The following is a 19,469-nucleotide window of genomic DNA, read 5'->3' as shown; positions in this document are numbered from 1 at the left end:
ACATGAGTGAACTCAAGTCAATTATTTAGTTGTTGGGTTTACATGAATACTGATAATTGGTTTTCAAAGCATTTTAAATTAGTGCATGTAGATTCAGCCACATAATGGTTTGGGTGAGTATTTTTGAAGATTGGATTGATAGAATGGGTTATCTTTGAGGTAATGATTGTTTGTTTGTTTTTCTAGTCAGCGGATAAGCAGCGAGCCCTAGAAGAAACCAAAGCCTACACCACCCAGTCCTTAGCAAGTGTTGCCTATCTGATCAATACCTTGGCCAACAATGTCCTGCAGATGCTGGATATCCAGGCATCCCAACTACGAAGGATGGAGTCTTCAATCAATCACATTTCACAAGTGAGACCACACTGTTTTCCTATTTTGTCCTGAGGAATACATGGTACACACATGCAGTCTGTAGTGCTGGCAGCCTTTATTGTGTGAGTTTACTCACATGTATGATTTGCAAGATACAAACTCAGTATTAGGTTGTTTTGTTTCCATCTTTTTTGTCTCATGATTATCTTCTCTGTGATTTTGATAGAGAAGAAGACCTTAATGGTTTCATTAAAACTCAGTTGTCAAGTTAAAATAATCAAATCAGCCTTGAGTGTGAAATTTTGCCCGGTTTCTTCCAGTTTTTACTGAATTTTACACTTTAAATGTGGTAGCTTGATGAGTTCTTTAAATGCTTTTTCTATTACCTCAGTAATGTAAAGATTAATATAAGTGACCTTATAAAATTATCTTCATATGGAACTTAGAAAAAATAAATATAATACTTTTTCCATTATAAATGTCATGAATATATAGAAAAGAAAAAGTAGAAAAACAAACCCTTTCCCCACTACTCAAACTCTTCCTGTTAATATTTTGGTATATTTTGTCCAATTTTTTTTCTTCTAAATAATTTTTATTTAACATTTAACTGGAATTATCATATGTATGGAATTTTGAACTCTGCTGTTTTAGCTTACCATTACAACAAACATCTTTCCTTGGTGTTATAAGCTCTTCATAAACATTTTCAATGGCTCGATAATGTTTTATATCTATATCATAGTTTTCATACCCATTCCTGTATTTAGGGGCCATTTAAAATATTACTGGTGAAAAACAATTTATAATTTCAAAATACGTTTTTCAAAATACTAGCAAAAGATTTTGGTCTTCTTTTTGAGATCTTTGTAGCATTTCTATTTTAGCACTTTGTCATTTGCATAACTTAGTGGTATTCAATACTCTTTAGAACTAAATGATTAGAACTCTTCCGGAATAGAAAGAGTTTTAAAATATGCATATTATCTTTTTTTATATAAAGAATTCAGAACTCTTCTGAAATTGACCAGTCCATCAGTTTTTCGAAGTCTGATGTTTAATGTATGTAATTAAATTGAATGTATTCCACCTAATCAAATCACTTATGTAAAGTCTACCTTATTTTTCTGTTAAATTCATCAGACCATTCGGAGGGTTTTCTTGTTATTTAATAGTATGTAACCTTAAATCTGAATTTGCCATTCTAAGGGTTTTTTCACATTCCATAAAACTTCAGTTCAGTTCAGTCGCTCAGTCGTGTCTGACTCTTTGCAACCCCATGAATCGCAGCATGCCAGGCCTCCCTGTCCATCACCAACTACTGGAGTTTACTCAGACTCACATCCATCGAGTCAGTGATGCCATGCAGCCATCTCATCCTCTGCCGTCCCCTTCTCCTCCTGCCCCCAATCCCTCCTAGCATCAGAGTCTTTTCCAGTGAGTCAACTCTGCATGAGGTTGCCAAAGTACTGGAGTTTCAGCTTTAGTGTCATTCCTTCCAAAGAACACCCAGGGCTGACCTCTTTCAGAATAGACTGGTTGGATCTCCTTGCAGTCCAAGGGACTCTCAAGAGTCTTCGCCAACACCACAGTTCAAAAGCATGAATTCTTTGGTGCTCAGCTTTCTTCACAGTCCAACTCTCACATCCATACATGATCACTGGAAAAACCATAGCCTTGACTAGACGGACCTTTGTTGGCAAAGTAATGTCTCTGCTTTTGAATGTGCTATCTGGGTTGGTCATAACTTTCCTTCCAAGGAGTAAGCGTCTTTTAATTTCATGGCTGCAGTCACCATCTGCAGTGATTTTGGAGCCCAGAAAAATAAAGTCTGACACTGTTTCCACTGTTTCCCCATCTATTTCCCATGAAGTGATGGGACCAGATGCCACGATCTTTGTTTTCTGAATGTTGAGCTTTAAGCCAACTTTTTCACTCTCCACTTTCACTTTCATCAAGAGGCTTTTTAGTTCCTCTTCACTTTCTGCCATAAGGGTGGTGTCATCTGCATATCTGAGGTTATTGATATTTCTCCTGGCAATCTTGATTCCAGCTTGTGCTTCTTTCAGCCCAGCGTTTCTCATGATGTACTCTGCATAGAAGTTAAATAAGCAGGGTGACAATATACAGCCTTGATGTACTCCTTTTCCTGTTAGGAACCAGTCTGTTGTTCATGTCCAGTTCTAACTGTTGCGTCCTGACCTGCATATAGGTTTCTCAAGAGGCAGGTCAGGTGGTCTGGTATTCCCATCTCTTTCAGAATTTTCCACAGTTTATTGTGATCCACACAGTCAAGTAGACAACATATAATTCATTGCTTGTTGTATTGCTGTGTGACTTAGACTTAAAAAAAAAAAAACATGGATTAGTTTTAGTGAGTGAGAGGTAAATTTTTATTCTGAAAGGACCTCTTGGAGGAAATGGTCAGTGGCATTTTAAATGATGAAATATATGAACTTGGTTTCCTGTAGAAGGGATGTTGACAAATTGCTAATCTAATACAGAATTTTGGGATTTATACATCAGATTCTTAACATTTGTGCATATTTGAAATTTGGGCATAGAACCCAGAAAAGAAATTAAGAAGAAAAGTGCAAATGCCAAAGAGAAATGAATATATTAGAGTTCCTAAAAAGGAGGGACAACTTTTTATTAGTTTGCAAGAGACAATAGGCGAGATTGTGTGGATAAATGACGACAAGAAAATGACAACAAAAGTAATTATCTATGTTCTGATTGGAATTCTGTAATTCTTTGGTAGAAAAGTGTGGCAACCTTAAGGAGGAAAGTGATTGTTATTAATAAACTATAAGAATATGTATTTAGCTTATAAGAACTTTTTCATTTTGAGTATCACATAAATCTATATGATTTAATTAATGGGTCTAATTAATAATATCTTTTAAAGCTAGTCTAATGGAGTAAATAAAAAATGGGAGAGGTGAATGGACGGAGACTGGTAGACTAGAAATAATGGGCTTGAGTCACAGCTCTCGAGAATAAGTTGTGCCGCTTTCATTTGGAGTCTAGTATCTATAGAGGGCAATGCTTGGAAAAGCAAAGGATCTGCAACTCTGCGATGGCTGTTAAGTTTATACAGAATATATTCAAGTAGTTGGATGAGGAGTTGAGTAGGAGAAATGGGCTGATGGAAGCTATAGCAAATAAATGAGTAAATTTTTAAAATTTACATAGATTTTAAAAGCATTTGCCTTAAGGATTAAAATTTTTTTCGGTTACATTTAATGTACGGGTAGAGTCGTTTGTTTTAAAAGTCAACTGAATGTCAAAGCTATTTGATGCTCATTAGATTGGAATATTATTCCATTTTTCTATTATTCCATAGTATAAGAGGAAATATTTTCTAAAACAAATATTCAATAAATGGTGTAAACAAAGATTGGCAAACTTTTTTGTAAAGAGCTAGATAGTCAATATTTTTGACTTTGTGGGCCATAGAGGGTTTCAGACTCATTATTTTTTGTGTTGTATTTTTTAAGCAACTGTTTAAAAATGTAAAAATCATTCTTAGCTTGTGCACCATGTAGAAGCAGGCAGTGGGCCAGTCTTGTGATGTAGGATTTAGTTTATAAGTTCTTGCTGTACAAAATAATGTTTTTCAAATGTGTGGTTTTAAATTTTATATCATCATACTTTATTAAAACATTATTTTGTTTATGGAGGAAGTCAAAGGTATTAAGATATTTTGAGGTCACATTTTTTTCACATTTGAGTCAAAAATACTATGTTGGGGGAATTTAGAGAAAAGAAGGAATTGAAGAAGCAAAGAAATGGAAGTTTAGTCAGGTCAGAGATGAGATGACATGTATATAGGAATGGTTGTTAAGGGTTGTCTGGTAGAATGGTTAAGGACCAATAGATATTAGATATCTGAGGTATTTTCTAAACCCTGCTCTGGTTTCCTAAGATGTAGGCAGTCTTTTAGAATAGACAACTAGGAATGTATAACCAAACTGTTTTGGCTTTCTAAATATAGAAATATACTATTAAGAATTATGTTTTAAAATATCCCTTCAAGTTTAATGAGAATATAAGAAACAACAAAGAACATTTTTCTCACATTTCCTTCAACTAGTTCCTTTAAGCGTTTAGTGCTGGGCAAATGGTCACTTTCCTAATGAAGGGGTATGTATTTCCTTGTAACTCATTTCTATTTTGCCTTCTCTAGGAATCTAAACTAAGAATCTAAACTCTTAGTTTAGATATAGCTGCTATAATTTTATGCCCCTTATTTAGGATTATTTATGAAAGTTCTTTGATCATTTCTTTTGCCATATTGGTTTTCCTTTTATGCTTCCTGTAATGGTTTATACAGGTTTGGGCTATATGTCTATGTGTACATAAAGAGAATAGATAAGTAATATGTAAGTGCCTACAGTCCCTAGGTATAATCTCTTTGTTTTCATTCTTTTTAGAGTCTCAGTTTTTTCAAAGAATTTAAAATATGTGTTTGTTATAAAATATAACTATATATTAGTGCAAATACTAAGTGAAATGTTACCCCCTCTTCATTCTCCAGAGACATATTGATATTTCTAGCAGGAGAATTTGAAATTGAAGTTCCAGTTTGCCTCAAACTTAGAATTCTGTTATCGTTGGTTAGGTTTACATTCTTATATTTTCATTTCTGGATGAGATAATTATATTTTTAAAAACTAAGCAGAATGAAAACAATGTTGAAAGGATTATATTCTCTAATAAATTTTCTTTATTGATATGACAGAGACCAGTTATATATAAAAAATAAGGGTTATATTTTGTGTTTTTAGTTTAATTTAAAGTATACTTGACAAATATAAAATTTTCCTAGCTTATATTTTTAATAATTTCAGAATGACTCTTTAGAAATTATTCAAAGTAAATGTGGTTAATTTATATTTTTTCTGAATTTAAAAATAAATAAATCCCAATATGGTCACTAATACACAAACTTCTTTCTTCTATTATAGCTCCCCCAACCAATGTAAAAGGAAAGCAGGTTTTGTAACTTATCTAATGTGCACAGAAAAAGTTCAAAGCCTATTTTGGTCTTAAAATGAAATACTTAATAATGCTAAGGTCTCTCCTACTTTCGCCAATATTTGATCTGATGCTTCACTTAGGTATTTATTAGTTATGCCCTTGAAGAGTCTGTTGCCTTTAAAATCTCTTGGTTGAAATAAGAGGCTTCAAGTCTGTTTCGGGTTTCCTTCAGATTTTATGTAGTTTAGAAGGATAAGTAATCAGTGTTCAGATTTCCTAAAGTTGTATTTAATATTGTCATAATGTCATAATATGACATAATAATGTCATAATATTGTCTTTCATTTTCATTTCTGTGTTACTACCTGGCTGTTCTTTAAGAAAGGGTAAATTGAAGTAGGTTTGGGGAAGAATCGGCAATAATTCCTGCTTAAGCCATGAATGGTGGCAAGAGATGTGAACAATTTAGTGAAGTATGTTTGAAACTTTTAAAACTGAAACCCACAGTTAACAATATATCTTATATTCCATCTGAACACTCTTGAATGTATGCACTTATGTACATAACAAATATTCTAAGAGGAAAGTACCTTACAGCGTGTATGTCGTTTGACAGTTCTGTCCTTTTTCATTTAAAATAATTGCTGCTCATTATCTCACTAAATTGCAACTTGCAATTTGAAAAATGCTGTTTTAGTGTATTAATTACCTGTGCTTATGGAGAAATTCACCCTCTATTAGCAAATGGAAAATTGAGTAAAAACACATTGTTGTTACGTACTAAATTATATCCTGTTTTGAGCATTTAATAAAATAATGAAAATATTTTACTAGCATTTTATCATGATAAAACATAAGCATTTTTCTTTATAAAAGATGACTTATTTTTAACATTGTATTTATATTTTAGGCCTTTTTAAATAAAAAGCTATTTAAACACTAAAAGAAATTACACTAATAGATTATCTTTAAATGTTACCAGATTAATTGCTGGTACTTTCTTAATTAGGCTAAATCTTAATAGAGAAGGAAAAAATTAGCATGCTTTAACCCAGAGGTTGGTAAGCTTTTCCTGTAAAGGGTCAGCTAATGAATATTTTATGCTTTGCAGGTCATAAGGTCTCTGTTGCAGCTGTTCACCTCTGCCATTGTATTGTGAAAATATTTAAGCAGGTAGAATGACTGGTATTGCAGTAAAATTGTTTATGGAAACTGATATTTGAATTCCATATAATTACATGTCAAGATCTAATTTTTCTTTTGACTTCTTTTAACCTTTAAAAAATGTAAACACCACTCTTGGTTTTTCAGCTATAAAAAGATGGGTGATGGGCCAGATCGGTTTTTCCAGCCAGGATTTCTCAACCCTTCTTTTAGCCTGAAAATGGAGAAAGTCAGTTTTGGTACCAAAAGGAGAAATTTGCAATTGCAGTTAAGAATATGAATAATGATGTTAAATCTCTAAGTATTTATGTTTTTATTTTTCTGGCTGTTAGGGGTATACATTTTTGTGTTTATGTTTTGTAGACCGTTGATATTCATAAAGAGAAAGTTGCAAGAAGAGAAATTGGTATTTTGACTACCAATAAAAACACTTCAAGGACACATAAGATTATTGCTCCAGCCAACCTTGAACGACCAGTTCGATATATTAGAAAACCTATTGACTATACAATTCTAGATGATATTGGACATGGAGTAAAGGTAAGCATAAGTTTTGTCAAACTTTAAAAAAAAATAGCCCATGATGGAACTAACTCTTTAGAAAATTAAATGCTTATCTTTTCTTTCCAGAGGATCATTCTTGGCCTAGTTATAGTTCTGAAGATTTCTTACCACTAATAACTGTGTTATCTTTCTTTTTAGTGCTGGGTTCTCAAGTTTTAAACAGTCATCTCTGAGTGAATTGCATTTGCTTAATCAGTTATGAAAATACCTCATGTACATCTGGAAATAAACGTAGTATTATATTTTAAATCCTTTAATGATTTAATATGACTAATTAAATATTATTCAGTATGTTATTAAAGTATTTGCTTTATCTCAAAAATATCAGCAAATTTCTGGCGTTAGTTTTCAGAAAGAATATATATAAACACGGATTTTGAATTTTTCTAGAACAAATTTATTTCAACATTTTGGGTGAGGATAATGTAGATAAAAGTAGTAAGTTAATTTAGTATTTCCACTGCTTTTCATTATATAGCCATTATATATTTTGGCTTTTAAAATGTATTTAAGTGCCTGCTATATACATAAGGTACAGTAATCACAACTGATGAACTTACAACTTTCACTTAAATTGATACTTGTACTTAAGAAACTGTTCAGAGCTTCAGCTAAGTATTAGTTTATTTAAAGTTTGCGTCTCCTCAGTGATTTGAAAGACAATAACTTTTCAAATGTGATACTGAGCAACTATGTATATGCCTGTAAGTGAAACCATATAGTTCATGCAGTTGATTTATATATGCAAATTTAGAAAATATATCCCACACAAGGATGGCTAGAAATCATTTAAATCTAAATTGAATGTAGATCTAGGTAAGAGAATATGTACAATGTAAATGTAAAACAACAATATTTTTCTCAAAGTTTTAAATCAAGCACTATCATCTGAAATTTAATATTTAATTTTATAATGAACACCTAATACATTTAGATTGCAGTACAAATTAGAGCATTTTAAAATAGGATGTGTAATTGGATGGATAACTGAAATTTATTCTAACTTGGGAAAATTTTTTGAGATTTATTTGAGGCTAACAACTGCTAATAGAAAATTTTAGGATCCTTTCAGAATCTAATGGCAAAAAGACACTTAAAATATAAAACATCGTATTTGTACTTGCCCACTTATGTAATAATAAAAAGGTTATCCCCCTAACTCTTACTTAATTCTCCAATAATTGTTCTTTAGGAACTCTGTAATCACTTTGATTTTTCTGGACTTTTAATGTTTAGGGGTCACTAATTTGAAGAAATCAGGAATAAAGTTTTTATATAAAGGTGTCGTATATAATTTCATCCAAAAACTCCCGTTCATGACACATTCTGCTTTAACCACTCTTTCTATGATCTACTGAAACATTATTTTTTAATGCTGAATGCTTAACTTGTTTTTTCTTTGTTTTTTCCTTTCTCTTCACATCCTGAAGTTCCAACTAACCTTTCAATGCTTTTTTCCCCTTACCTCTTTTATTTGCTCCATTTATGCATTAAGTGGTTGCTTAGATTTAAGGTAAGAGATTCCAGGGCTGGATTTCCATTCTTTGTTCTTATATAGACTATTACATATGGGGAGTGAAGAGATACTTGGCACTTGGCCTTTTAAAACCAAGAAATAATTCCTTTTTCTTATTTTATTTTTGTCATGCAACTTTGTGTGTCTTTATGTTCCATGAGGGCAAATATTTTTGACTGTTTTGTTCATTGCCCGATCCCATGTGCCTAGGATAGTGCCTGACACACATTAGACACTTAGTAAATATTTGTTGAATAAGTGATTATTTTGCAATGTTAATATATTTTATGAAATGGAAATGTAAGTTACCCTATCATAAAATGTCATTATGAAATAAAATTAGCTGGATTTTTGTAAATGGAGACATTTTGTTATGGATTGGAGGGCTGCTAATGTGCTTTGTTTAACCCTCCCCCTGTGTAATACCTTTTTATTCTATAAATGGTGTGCTTGATCATACACCTTATGGCCACTATGTCATTATCTCTTGACTCAATCACTGTAAAAAAAATTGAAAATTGGAAAATATTCAGTGTTACGGGTGTTTTTTAAGTTGCAGTATCATATATTTTGCAAAAAAATTAGCATTTTTATTCAAATTGCTTATAAATTATGTATTTCAGTATAACCCACTTTAAGAGGTTTCAAGCTGAGTAGTATTATATGTAAAACATCAAAAGCTCATGATAGTGTTTAACAAAATACAAGTTAAGAACTAGAGATAATCGCCTTTTTTAACTTGTTTCAGTAACATTGGAAGGAAAACTGAGAAAAGACGTTCAAGAGTAAACAAGGGGCCTGTCAGATAGAGTGATACTAAAATTATTGTCACCAAACTGAAAGTGCATTTCCTTTTTTTAACTTTTTTCTTAGCTGAATTCTATGATTCCTTTTCTCACACACACACACACACACACACACACACACACACATATTCTTACCGTTCTTACCATATATTGTGCTGTTTGCCATGTCTTCAGTGTAGAAAGTGATAACAAGATGATGACTGAGACCTGAATCATCAACTAGCTACTAACCAGGGCCATAGAAAGTTAAACAGCTCATGGTAGAGAGATGTGACTAGAGGAGCCCAGGCAGATGTACTTCATGTGAGTGAGTGAGGCATGTGGAATTGTGAGGAGATTCGTTTGCATAAAAGAGGTAGAAATAGACCAAAAGTAGTGTTTGTGGCTACCTCTGCTTTTTCTGTGTTCAAATTTCGGCTACTGATACATGAACCTCCAAAGTGAGAGCAGTGCACAGAAAATTCAACTAAAGGAAAAACAAAACAATGGACCAGTTCTTTCCCCTTCAAGTTTAGACCATCTTGCCTAAAGAGCTACCCCTGGCTCATTTCCTCTAAACCCTACTATGATTCCTTCTTGACCTTTCTGGGTTCAGGATCCTGTTCTGTGTGAGAGAGAGGCCAGAGTGAGTGGAAAATGAGAGGTTCCTAGGAAGAAAGATCCAGTAAGGAAACATCACACTTGGAGAAAATTCCTTAACATCTTTGCAACAAAAACCCTACTCCCCAGGACTGTGGCTCCATGCCGTTGTTTCTGCTCTGTTGGGCTGGGGTGGACAGGGTAAGGAGTGTAGCCTGAGTCCCTCCTAGAAGCTAGAATGTGACAGTCCTCTGTCTTTCCTTTCTTCCTACCCTTCATTGTAAGTGTGTCTGTCTCCTCTATAAATTCGTGGCACATAGTGAATCATTTTGGATGAACCAAAGCAATAGTAGAGTGAAAAACCATTCATCGTATAGCAAGTCGTTATTTTTATGCTGGTAGAAAAAAAATGAGTGGCTTCAGAAGGTTGATTAACAGAATAATCGAATGTATTAAGATAGAAAATAGAATTTAAAAATGTTGAAGTTGGAAGGAACTTGCAAATAGTAAACTAGTCGAGTGGTTTTCCAGCTGAGTTTTTTGGAGACCCATGGTTGACATCAGGTACCCTGTAAGTCTCCTGATTCTTGGTTTCCTCCTCAGCTCATCATGAGCTCTGTCTTTGTTCCCAGTCTTGTCAGACTTGATGGCTTTCAGATACACTCTTAACAGATACCATCTTTGGGACCAGACACATGGGATGTGACTCAAAAGTTGAATTTTTAACCTTTTATACATCACATCCTGGTTGTGTTTAATAGTTCTTCTCTGCTGAAATTTGGGTTAATTGTTTTTCCTTCAGTCAAATAAGAATAAATTGTAGGATTTAATTCATAAGACCTTTGAAAGCAATGGGTAATATTTTTACAGCAAGAGGCATAAAAAGTCGATGGTAGAGTGCAATATTGGAAGTATTTTAATATGTACCTGAGGCCATGTAAAAGTGGAATGTACCTTGAACTGGGATATCCTTTCCCCACTCTTTATTTTAATATTTGAGACTTTTAAGATCTTGTTACTGATGTATTTGAAACAGATTTTTCTGTTGAAAAGTGAAAGAGTTGTCCACTACTGAAACTACGCTTAAGTACTTTTAAAACAAGTGTATTTATTTCAGTCAAAAATAGTAAAGGCTTCTGATCTGTGAATGTAGCTTTTCAGTTGAACGTTGTGCAAGCAGATTCTTAATGATTAATGAGTAGGGCTGGGAAGTCTCCTTTATGTTTAACACACTAAGAATATAACACTTTGGGAAAGTTTTGCTTGGGATCTTGAAGATTCATAACTTAATTCTGTAAAATAGTATTTGACTTTTTCACTCTGAGTGTCATCTTGTATGCATCATTATCTACAGAAAATTGCCCCTCACATATCTAGGTTGTGGGTACAGCTGCAGATTCATTGTTAAGCATTTATTTGACACACTTGGAAGAAAAACACCACAATAGCAACACCTTGTGGGGGAGTCATCTGCGTTTGCCTCTTTGTTCCAGTCTTGAGCCACCAATTCTGTCTTGGCAAAAGCCAGTTGTTGGAAAATTGTTTCAAAAATTAAGCAGAAATTTATCCATCTTTTTTCTTCTATTCTTTTTTATCTGTTCTTCCCTCCTTACTCCTAATCTCTTATTCATTATCTCTGTAGTTCAGTTCACTTGCTCAGGCATGTTTGAATCTTTGTGACCCCATGGACTGCAGTACGCCAGGCCTCCCTGTCCATCATCAACTCCTGGAGTTTACTCAAACTCATGTCCATTGAGTTGGTGATGCCATCTCATCCTCTGTGTTCCCTTCTCCCACCTTCAATCTTTCCCAGCATCAGGGTCTTTTCAAATGAGTCAGGTCTTTGCATCAGGTGGTCAAAGTATTGGAGTTTCAGCTTCAACATCAGTCCTTCCAATGTATATTCAGGACTGATTTCCTTTAGGATTGACTGGCTAGATCTCCTTGCTGTCCAAGGGACTCTCAAGAGTCTTCTCCAACACCAGAGTTCAAAAGCATCAATTCTTTAGCACTTAGCTTTCTTTATAGTCCAATTCTCAGGTCGACTTCTACATGACTATAGTATACATGACTACTGGAAAAACTGTAGCTTTAACTAGACAGACCTTTGTTGGCAATGTCTCTGCTTTTTATATACTGTCTAGGTTGGTCATAACTTTTCTTCGAAGGGGCAAGCGTCTTTTAATTTCATGGCTGCAATCACCATCTACGGTGATTTTGGAGCCCAAAAAAATGAAGTCTGTCACTGTTTTCACTGTTTCCTCATCTGTTTGCCATGAAATGATGGGACCAGTTGCCATGATCAGTTTTCTGAATGTTAAATTTTAAGCCAGCTTTTTCACTCTACTCTTTCACTTTCTTCAAGAGACTCTTTTTTTTTTTTTTTTTTATGTTTTTAAATTTTTATTCCTTTATTTCTCATGTGTTCCCCATCCTGAACCCTCCTCCCTCCTCCCTCCCCATACCATCCCTCTGGGTCGTCCCAGTGCACCAGCCCCAAGCATCCAGCATCGTGCATTGAACCTGGACTGGCATCTTGTTTCATACATGACATTTCACATGTTTCAATGCCATTCTCCCAAATCTTCCCACCCTCTCCCTCTCCCACAGAGTCCATAAGCCTGTTCTATACATCAGTGTCTCTTTTGCTGTCTCGTATACAGGGTTATCGTTACCAACTTTCTAAATTCCACATATATGCGTTAGTATACTGTATTGGTGTTTTTCCTTCTGGCTTACTTCACTCTGTATAATAGGCTCCAGTTTCATCCACCTCATTAGAACTGATTCAAATGTATTCTTTTTAATGGCTGAGTAATACTCCATTGTGTATATGTACCACAGCTTTCTTAGTTCGTTGCTTTCTGCCGTAAGTGTGGTGTCATCTGCATATCTGAGGTTCTTGATATTCCAGCTTGTGCTTCATCCAGTCAAGCGTTTCTCATTATGTACTCTGCATTTAAGTTAAATGAGCAGAGTGACAATATACAGCCTTGACATATTCCTTTCCCAATATGGAACCAGTCTGTTGTTCCATGTCCAGTTCTAACTATTGCTTCCCGACCTGCATACAGATTTCTCAGGAGGCAGGTCAGGTGGTCTGGTATTCCCATCTCTTTCAGAATTTTCCGCAGTTAATTGTGATCCACACAGTCAAAGGCTTTGGCGTAGTCAAAGCAGAAGTAGATGTTTTTCTGGAACTCTCTTGCTTTTTTGATGACACAATGGATGTTGGCAATTTGATCTCTGGTTTCTCTGCCTTTTCTAAATCCAGCTTAAACATCTGGAAGTTCACGGTTCATGTACTGTTGAAGCCTGGCTTGGAGACTTTTGAACATTACTTGGCTAGTTCACGCCTCATATAAGTGAGATGAGTACAATTGTGTGGTAGTTTGATTGTTCTTTGGCATTGCCTTTCTTTGGGATTGGAATGAAAACTGACCTTCATCAGTCCTATGGCCACTGCTGAGTTTTTCAAATTTACTGGCATGTTGAATGCAGCACTTTCACAGCATCATTTTTTAGGATTTGAAATAGCTCAACTGGAATTCCATCACTTCCACTAGCTTTGTTCATAGTGATGCTAAGTCCCACTTGACTTTGCAATCCAGGATGTCTGGCTCTAGGTGAATGATCCCAGCATCGTGATTATCTGGGTCGTGAAGATCTTTTTTATATAGTTCTTCTGTGTATTTTTGTCACCTCTTCTTAATATCTTCTGCTTCTGTTAGGTCCATACCATTTCTGTCCTTTATTGTCCCTATATTTGCATGAAAAGTTCCCTTAGTATCTCTAAGTTTCTTGAAGAGATTTTTAGTCTTTCCCGTTCTATTGTTTTCCTCTGTTTCTTTGCATTGATCACTGAGGAAGGCTTTCTTATCTCTCCTTGCTATTCTTTGAAACTCTGCATTCAAATGGATATGTCTTTCCTTTTCTCCTTTGCCTTTAGCTTCTCTTCTTTTTTCAGCTATTTGTAAGACCTCGTCAGACAACCATTTTGTCTTTTTGTGTTTCCTTTTCTTGAGGATGGTCTTGATTATTGCCTCCTGTACAATGTCATGAACCTCCATCCATAGTTCTCAGGCACTCTATCAGATCTACTCCCTTGAATCTATTTGTTACTTCCACTGTATAATTGAAAGGGATTTGATTTAAGTCATACCTGAATGGTCTAGTGGTTTTCCCTACTTTTCTCTGTAGTGGATTATGTTAAAACTCTTGTTACCTTAGGCTTTTTGTCTTCCTGTCTTACTAAAAATTTTACCTTTCTCCTGAAGCTACACTTGAATGCCTGATTTCAGTTTTGATTTCCCTCAGAGAATCTCCTGGTCCTTTTCCTGTTGGCTCAGAGAATTGAAATAAGAACATATATCCTCTGAGGAGAGGGATAGAGGTCTCTAGGAAGCCAAAGATTATGCACTGGATGGGACTGCTGGGAACAGCACTGGACACGGAATGAAAGCCTTCGGGTGTTTGCCCACAGCTTGTGCCCATCCTCAGTTCGCCACCTCCAGACACGAACTGTACATACTACTCCTCTTCTCTTTGTGTTTGAATTTTGCTCTTTTTAAAACTTGGTAACACTCCAACTCAGATTTTTCTCTATAAAACCTTCCTTCTGTTTGGTCATTCTTCTCACATTGATACTTCTTTTTTGGAGTTTTCTGTATTATTTGTAGAAATTACTTTTTGTTTTCAGCAGGGTGTCTTAGTTATTCTAAAATAAGTTCCTTGAAAGCAGAGAAATCATTTTATAGACCTTTGTCTCCCCTTATTTTTCTTATTCTTTTAGTCTTGTGCCCAGAGGTCTGGTGGTCGGTGGTTTACATGAGCGATACACCACAGGGCTCAGTTTAGAATGTGTCTCCCTCTATTGCGGCAAGTTGTCTATTCCTGGAGAGTGCTTCCTAACAGAGGTGATATGCTCTGTGAGCTAAAGATACAAAGCTACTTTGTGAACTCTAGTATTTTTTAAAGAGTATGTACAGGGTATTGGAAAGCTCCGAGATTAGTAATGAACATTATATATGATATGCATGATATTATATATCAAGGTTCAAGGAGATACTGCATATACCAAAAAAGGATAGGGCAGGAAAGATAGGAGCACTTTAGAAACAGTATTAAGGTGTAATGATTGGCCTGATAGTTGGTGCTAGTTGTGATCTCCAAAGTTTGGAGATCAGAGAAAACCACTCTGGTCCTAAAGGAACTGCTCTCACTCTCAGTATTGTCTGCATTTCTTAGTCCAGGCCAGTGGGAAAGTATTTGAGTTTGGTCATGCATTAACCTTTGTCACCTAAATGAAATATTTCTTCTGTTCTTGAGTGTTTCTTTCTGGCAGGGAAAAAATAAAAGACTTCTGCTATTTCTCCATGTGCCTAATACCTGTTTCATTCAGCTCTCAGTGATGACTTTTTCCCTTCATGGCATCAAAAAATACCCACATTAACTGAATTATTGTTGGAATCAGCCACCAAAGTTTCATTCCAGTTCCCAAGTAAAACTTTGGAGAGAATGATTAGCACTGCTGTTTATGATTCAGGACCTCTGACTACACACTTGCATGCCAGATGATAGTTTTGCCTAGGTGTTTTTTAAAGTTTCATGTAGAACTGCTGTTATGAATTGGTGCAGTGTTGCTTTGTTTTCTCTGTCCTGAGTTTGTGGTATGTTCTCTCTCTCTCTCTAGTTAAATTCTCCTTCACCACACTCACGGTTAGTCTTGTGTTTTGCTCCTTGTCTGGAAACATTGGGTTGCCCTATAACTTCCCTCAAAGTAGTTGTTAGAACCATGATAAATATCCCATAAATATTTTTTTTACCAAATTATTTTAGATGTGAAATAGTTTAATTTTAATTATAATATAGATTTCACCTATGAAAATTGGCAATTTTTCTTTTTTTTTTTTTCATTTTCCTCAAATTAGATGGCAGTATTTATACTCTGCATAACATATTCATTGTTTTACTTTTAGTATAGAAGCATTTTTCTCAAGGAAAAATACCTTGAAGAAATACTGAGTTCTCTTTTAGCTTAATACAAAGGTAATACAGAACTACATATTAGTTGGACATTCCATAGGGACTCTGGTTTTTGTAAGTGGAAATTACTTGTGCAAATCCCATTTACCAAACAAATAGAACCATTTGATGATTCTACAGGTCAAAAATGTATCAAATTTTATGTATGGAATTGTCTACTATGCTTCAATTTATAGGTTGTTTATTTCATATTTTTTGATAGATTTCAAGATTTATAGAGAAGATACTGCAATTTAAATGGAACACCTTACATACCAAAACCTTAAACAAATTAAAGTTGGAAAGCTGTTTTCAAATATTTTAGCTATTCCATATATAGAATAAAATTCTGTTTTATCCTTTTCTGTCCTTGCTCCTTTTCCTTCCTATTTCTAGCAAATTGATGTAGTTTTAGTGTTTGGCTCACCTACTTCTCCTTCATCACTTAAAGTGACCTTGGGTTTTATGTTGTTTAAGGTTGAGCTTAAAGGACTTTGGTTACTACTTTTAAAAATCTCTTGGTATCATGAATTAAGATATACGGTTTTTAAAGCTATTGGTTATTTGTCATACTACTCCTAAAAATTTGCCCCAATGTGGATTAATTTTTAAAAAACTTCTTCTGGCACTTTTAAGATATGATCAGTATACCCTCTGCTTATTAATGAGGGGGAGAGCATAGATAAGTTAATTTTTTATTCTTCCTTGATTACCAGTTTGTTTTGTATTTGTTGTTTAAAAGTAATAACAAAGGAGTACAGAAAAATGCATTGCCTTAAAAATATTGCTATTTCAAAGGTATCATTTGTCATTAAAGATTGTTTTAACATCACACACAACTTGTTCACTGGGCTATTCATGAGTTTGTTTCTTGATATATTTTTTCTTATTCAGATAACAAGTAGTATTTTAGGATTTTAAAATATTCCATTTAAGCCAGAGTTAATTTTGACAGCCTCAATATTCTGTATGTAATTATGATTTGTTTTCTTAAATTTTGTATTTTAAAATTATAATTATAAATGTATTCTGATTTCAAAAGTATAATGTCTTATAGTTTCATTTTATAAGTATAATTTGAATACTCTGGACATACTCTTAGTGGAAGAGTTAAGATCCTTTTTTGAAGTGTTTGGCAGTCCAGAATATTAGGAGCTTTAAAATAGAGTCAGGCATGAACACACATGGTGAACATTATTAACTCTAACCCACTGGTAATCTCAAACAACTTGAGATTGCATTTGAACTATATTCATGCATGACTTCTCTTAATGCCTTAAGATACCCAGATTTCTAGGGCTTTCTGCATAAGTGCTCACTTCCTCCTTTGGGGGCATCCTTTTCTGGTGGCAATCCACACTTGTTCCCAGGTCACCCAACTTTCCCACACTTGGGTTTTCAATTGGGGATAGAATAGTGAGGAACACAGCTTAGCTCTGTGTTCTTAGCTCTTAGGATTGTGTTGCATCTTTCTCATGCCTAAATTAATCTTCATTTTGGGCCTGAGTGGGTTTAATTCCCATTGGAACTAGGACATTGCCAGTGGCCACTGTACCACTAACAGTTGAAAGGTATACCTCAGCCCCACCTTTCTGGTTCAGATGTTTAGGAACATGCCTTAACTTCTGGCAGTTCTCAGGTAGGTGATTCCTTCATAAGAGAACATTAATAAAATCTGAATTGTAAGGCTGATCCACAGTTTATAAAAAGGAAATTTTCTCTGTATGATTTAACTTTATATAATATTCTCTACTTACAGTGGATCAAAACTAAAGTTGCATACTTTTGGGGGAAAACATGTATTATGTTTTCTTATGATAAGCTTGCTATTTAAAAAACAAGGAATTGCTTAAAGGCATTGTTGTTTCTGATTGAGTTACTCTTATTGAAACTGAAATTTTTATAGTTAACCTATTTAATTTCAATTGAATGTCGTATCAAACAGTCTAACCAGTGATCTGTTGGTGTGATGAGCTAATGGCAAATAAAGTCTTTGCATACATGTTTATAATCATTTGAAAATCTCATGTTAGGAGGAGTCCTTTGAGTACAACTGTAGAATGATAGTAGAGTAGAAATTGCATATGAAATGCATGGCCTCTAATTTTTTTTTTCCTATTTAAACCTTCCCCTCCTTTGTTAAATAGCATAATGTTATTTCCCGAAAGTGGCACTTTGTTTCACTGCATTCAAATTAAATTGAGTTTTCCTCAAAATTTTTTTAGGTGAGTACCCAGAATATGAAGATGGGTGGGCTGCCGCGTACAACACCACCAACACAGAAGCCCCCCAGCCCCCCGATGTCAGGCAAAGGGACACTTGGGTGAGTATGGAACTAAGTAGTAATTGCAAACCATTTCATGTACTGTGTGAAAACTAAACACTATATATATGTTTAAACTATTTTTAAATATTTGAAAAGAGAATATTTTCTTCCTAAGATTATCCATTTTGTGTGTAACCTTCCCAAAAGGAAAACATCTTTTATACTTTAAATTATACCTAGGAAACATCTCTCTACTTTAAAAATATTCTGTTTAGAAATTATTTTTCTAATAAATTTTAAATTTGAGGTAAAATCCTAGCCTAAGTTCATGGCTTATTGTAAATTGCACTCTTAATTCCTATTTTCAGAAACTTTTTTAGTCTTTTCTGTTATAATTGACTCTTCTTATTCTGACTAGTCTTCTGAAGAAAATACTGTGCAGATTATAGAATTCTGTATATCTTGTTTTTTTATGAGAAATTATGAGCTTTCATTCGGTCTACACACTTGGGCTCCAGATTTGACATAAATGGTCAATTAACAAAAAACCTTGACCTTTTTATAGCATCTATAGTTTCTTTTATAGCATCTTAATACAAAAACTTGGTTTATCGTGATCAAGGTTTGTGATCGGTTGGGCATAATATTGCCCAGAAGTTGGGTGACTAAAATTGTGGTCCTGCTCTGCTCCTGATGTGTGGTCTTGCATAGTAAGCCACTTAGCAATTCAGTTTTTTCATCTGTAAAAGGGGGTAATATTTGTCCTCTGTCAACTTTTCAGGGTCACTGTACCATGAATTGGATTTTTTTAAAAAATGTATAAGACAAAGACAAAATGCCTTTATTACCATTGGCTTTGTGATATATGCTTAAAAGTTTTTAATTGGAAATCTTGGTTTTTGGCCCCCTCACCAAAAAGCAAACAAGAAAACCAGACCAAAAAACCCAGCAACCTAATCAGTCAAAGAAAGATAATGGAGGAGGAATTAAAGTTAGGGCAGTGGAAAACAAAAGAATAAAATCAGATTTCCAGCCAGAAATAGGGTGGTTTTATTTGGGGAGGACAAAAAAAATTCTGCTTAGGTTAGAAAGGAAAAGCTCTACTAGCTTAAATAAGATTTAAGCCTCAGAGTAGGATGTAGATGTCATGGTATGTCATAATTGTACAGGGTAAGAGTAGAGATCAGGTCAAGAGGGAGTATTTTATTTTCCTGTGAAATGTCTATATTTCTGTCATGTATAGTTTCTAATG

The 19,469-nt window shown here is 34.5% G+C and overlaps 1 protein-coding gene across 30 annotated transcripts in view; it reads left to right on the top strand.

Annotated features, from left to right (window-relative positions):
- The window catches only part of ABI2 (abl interactor 2), a 101,986-nt gene that overhangs the window by 49,319 nt on the left and 33,198 nt on the right, over positions 1 to 19,469 (top strand). For 15 of the 30 annotated variants that reach the window (XM_086345042.1, XM_086345031.1, XM_086345005.1 and 12 more), the window contains exons 2-5: positions 187 to 354; positions 6,826 to 7,002; positions 8,522 to 8,539; positions 18,177 to 18,274. In XM_086345042.1, the coding sequence (XP_086201168.1) occupies positions 187 to 354; positions 6,826 to 7,002; positions 8,522 to 8,539; positions 18,177 to 18,274 (461 nt within the window). The remainder of the gene's footprint in view (positions 1 to 186; positions 355 to 6,825; positions 7,003 to 8,521; positions 8,540 to 18,176; positions 18,275 to 19,469) is intronic. The other 15 variants (XM_086345063.1, XM_086345052.1, XM_086345020.1 and 12 more) reach the window with 1 other exon arrangement.

This window comes from Bos grunniens, chromosome 2 (assembly GCF_055505025.1).
Source record: "Bos grunniens cultivar Pamir isolate PY7600 chromosome 2, Bosgru_T2T1.0, whole genome shotgun sequence".
Lineage (NCBI taxonomy): Eukaryota > Metazoa > Chordata > Mammalia > Artiodactyla > Bovidae > Bos > Bos grunniens.
The sequence above is the reverse complement of the archived record's forward strand: the minus strand, read 5'-3'. Positions and strand labels throughout refer to the sequence as shown.